This window comes from Limulus polyphemus, unplaced genomic scaffold (genome assembly GCF_000517525.1).
Source record: "Limulus polyphemus unplaced genomic scaffold, Limulus_polyphemus-2.1.2 Scaffold3947, whole genome shotgun sequence".
Lineage (NCBI taxonomy): Eukaryota > Metazoa > Arthropoda > Merostomata > Xiphosura > Limulidae > Limulus > Limulus polyphemus.
In genome coordinates this window covers 32578-36627 of record NW_013669557.1, presented here as the reverse complement: position 1 = coordinate 36627, position 4050 = coordinate 32578, and the positions used below count along the sequence as shown (strand labels likewise).

General features: G+C 30.5%; 1 protein-coding gene across 2 annotated transcripts in view; it reads left to right on the top strand.

The window, feature by feature from the left end:
- The window catches only part of LOC106470327 (sterol O-acyltransferase 1-like), a 35610-nt gene extending 31767 nt beyond the window's left edge, over positions 1-3843 (top strand). For both annotated transcript variants that reach the window (XM_013930878.2, XM_022398949.1), the window contains 2 exons: positions 911-1053; positions 2640-3843. In XM_013930878.2, the coding sequence (XP_013786332.1) occupies positions 911-1053; positions 2640-2702 (206 nt within the window). In that variant the 3' untranslated portion in view covers positions 2703-3843. The remainder of the gene's footprint in view (positions 1-910; positions 1054-2639) is intronic.
- Positions 3844-4050: the final 207 nt, after the last annotated feature.

Below are 4050 nucleotides of genomic sequence, written 5' to 3'. Positions count from 1 at the left end.
CAATGTATTATAATTGTCAGTACGTAAAGCAATGTATTATAATTGTCAGTACGTAAAGCAATGTATTATAATTGTCAGTACGTAAAGCAATGTATTATAATTGTCAGTACGTAAAGCAATGTATCATAATCGACAGTACGTAAAGCAATGTATTATAATCGACAGTACGTAAAGCAAAGTATTATAATCGACAGTACGTAAAGCAAAGTGTCATAATCGACAGTACATAAAGCAGTGTATCATTATACATCATTCAATAGATTAAAACTTGGCCTTTCTATTGGCTATAAATGATGTGATAAAAAGTGTCGGAGATAATTATAAAGTATTTATGAAAGGTGGGTGTGGCATGTGGACCTGATTTTGTAGTTTATAACTCCTTAAACAAATAAGATTGAAGACTATAAAAAGTTTACTTTGCCCTAGTAATATCTATATTATAATGAGTAATTTACATTAAATTCTGTGCTTCAGATAAGGGGGAGGGTGGAGATAAATTAGAGAAGAGGGAAACCAAGAGAATAAATATCACAATTCTCATACTAGGGTGGTGAGGTAATAAAAACTTAGTAAAAGCTTTTAAGTTTTATTTACAGCAATGATATCTGAAACCACAAACAGACCTCTATTCATTGCTATATTTTCTATGATTTCCAGTACATATCCAATACAACAGCATATTGTAGTAATATTTTCTTAGCTTATACTGGCAATATATTTTTTTAATGTACGCTAAAGCAGTTTGATGTTGTTAGAATTGACAATGGTAAAAACTTCATAAATTGAAGCTTAAATTATAAATCAGTTACAAATTGAAGATTTTAAGTCAAAATATCTGAGTATTATAAAAAAAAGTTCTACAGAAATTTTGAACTGTGAGACATGTTTGCTCTTTTTTTTTTCTTTGTAGTGATTTTTGTTTTCCTGACCAATAAACGAAAAGCTCAAAGCTGGAATATCTTTATGTGGTTGGCTCTTTTTGTTGGCACTGGATTATTGATGTGCCTGTACAGTATGGAGTGGTATGCTAGAAGAAACTGTCCACCTGTTTTGGTAAGTATGAGAGCTGGTCTGTGATAAGTATTGGTTTTGTGTTGGTTATGGATTATTAATATGCCTGTACAGTATGGAGTGGTATGCTAGAAGAAACTGTCCACCTGTTTTGGTAAGTATGAGAGCTGGTCTGTGATAAGTATTGGTTTTGTGTTGGTTATGAATTATTAATATGCCTGTACAGTATGGTTTGGTATGCTAGAACGAACTGTCCACATGTTTTGGTAAGTATGAGAGGTGCTTTGTTATAAGTGCAGTATGGAATGGTATGCTAGAAGAAATTGTCCACCTGTTTTGGTAAGTATGAGATCTGGTCTGTGGTAAGTATTGTATTACTACTAGTTCCATACTTTGTATGAACCAAATTATCCTGCTGTTAATACTTTTTTTTTACAATTTAAAATGCCTGCTTCTAGTGACTGAGCTCTATTTTTTTCTACTCTCCAACATTTAGAATGAACTTGGTTTTCCAGTACTCTGTGTTGCATCTTCTTCAACTATAGGGAAGGCAGAGTTCCTTCTCAGGATGGATTTCCATCAGTTGGTAAAATTAAATTGGTAAAATAAAAAATCTGACTTCTTAATTTCAATACCCAAAACGGCTACTACAAATGTATAGTTACTTTCAAACATTCAGACGAACATTTACCCATATGAAATTTTGGAAAAATATTGTAGACCAACAAGTATACTAATTAATACTATAGTTGATCAGTGGTTATCAAAAGCAAAGTGTGCATCACATCATGGCAGATGTGTAGTTGTTGAACACGTGAGATTTTCATAAGTGTTTTATGCTCAACAGCTGAATCTACACAGAAATATGAAAGTGACTTGATATGACTTCTAGAAAGACAATATAAAATTATTACAAGAATTTGTTAATAATTTTTTTTAACATTTATATTTAGAATAAAGAAAACTGGAAGCCTGAGTTCTTGAGTCTCAATTTTATTTATTACATCTCATGAGCCAAAGAATTGATTTGTGAATAACTTAGTTGATGTATATGATCTTTTAACAACTCAATTCTCTGAGCAATGTGCTCCAGATTGGTTCTGATTACATTTCAGAGTGTAAAAGTGACACTCAACCTCTCCTATATCTTGAGTTCTTGAGTCTCAATTTTATTTATTACATCTCATGAGCCAAAGACTTGATTCGTGAATAACTTAGTTGATGTATATGATCTTTTAACAACGCAATTCTCTGAGCAATGTGCTCCAAGTTGGCTCTGATTGCATTTCAGAGTGTAAAAGTGACACTCAACCTCTCCTATATCTCCTCAGTCAGTTCAACTTCTCTCTTCTGCCATCCCTGTCAACAATATATTACCTATCATTTTATCTGTCATGCACGTTGTTATTGAATTTTCTGATTTTTATGTTGTTTTCAAAGTAGTAAGTGTTAAGTAATTATAGTCAAGAAACCAGTGCAAGGTTTTCTTGAAACAATTAAATATATTGCCTGTATGGAAAACAAAATACAGACTTAATGAAATATATAATGTGTTTGTATAAAAATGCCCAAATCTTGATACCATACAAGCAATGTGAAATTCATCAGCTAACTGTCTTTATTTACAGGATTCTTTTTTCGACTACATGATTCCTCGATCGTGGATGTGTAGTGCTTTTACCTTGAAGTAAACCACAACTCAAACTACAGCAATAAGCTCCATTGTGGAGTTTATTTAACTAAACATTGACCAAAAAGGGGGAAACTAAAACAGTATTTGTTAAAAAAAAAAAAGATCAATCCACTGTTATTTACATTTTTAATAAATGCCAAAGGATTTAGTGAAAGTCTAGAATTTTTTTTTAACACTATCTTGATGTAGCACGTTTTGTGTAATTGATACATTGTGTCTCAGATTTGTTTTATTGTTTTTGATTGATAAATTTGAACACTGAGTTTAAAATTGAATACACTGTGTGTCACTTCTTACAAACTTAAATAAATGTTTGTTTGTGCTTCTTCACAAAGATTCAGGTATTATAAATATATGCATTGTTAATTTATAAGCACTGTACAAATAAGTATCAGGTGTGACTGAATAATTGCTAATTTGATTTAGGTATCCATACCTTACATTTTGCCAATACTTTTTGAAATTTTAATTGAAGATCCAAGACTATGATTTTTTTTCCCACAATAATTTCATTAGTAATTTTTAAACACTGTACAAAATAGTATTGAGTGTGATTGAATATTTGCTAGTTGATTTTCGGAATTCGTGTTTTACGTTTTGCAAAGACTTTTTGAAACCTTGATTGTTAATCATCCATAACTTAAAATAGATACATGAGAAGAGAAAGAAGTGGAACAGTGGCCATATTAAGGTGTAATGTACCTTGTCTAATATAGAAAATGATTAAATTGTTTTTTTATTTGAAATAAAACGTTTATTTTTATAGTTATTTCAGTGATCTAGTTTTTAAATACACTTCAGTTATTTTTGTAAGATAGTTTATTAGTTAATGTGAGTTACCCATGAATTTTGTGGTTGTAAAAGTTCCTTGAAAAGTCTGAAGTTGCCGTAAAGCTGTAAAAATGGGGCTGTTTGATGAAAAAAACATTCCTTAATCGTATGAACACATGAACAAAACTTTGTATTTATCTGTCCATATATTTGTAAAAAGGTTTTAGATAAAAAGATAAATAAATCATTAGTAGTATGTGGAAACCAGTTTCACAGTACTTGAAAATAACATTCACGTTCTGATTTATTGGAAAGTTGAAGAGTAATAGATTATTTTAGTCACTTGTTAATAAATAGTAGTTCAAGTAGTTTCTGGTGGTGGTGGTGTTTATTTTTACATGTTACATATAGTTTTACAGTATGTATAAAACTGAGGTTATAGTTTCAATTATTGAGAAAATATAAAAAAATATAAACAATCCTATTTTATAGAATGATTAAATTAAGGGTAAAGATCACACTTGTATTTCATGCTATACTCCTCAGTGGTCAGTCTGAAGACTTGTAGCTCTAAC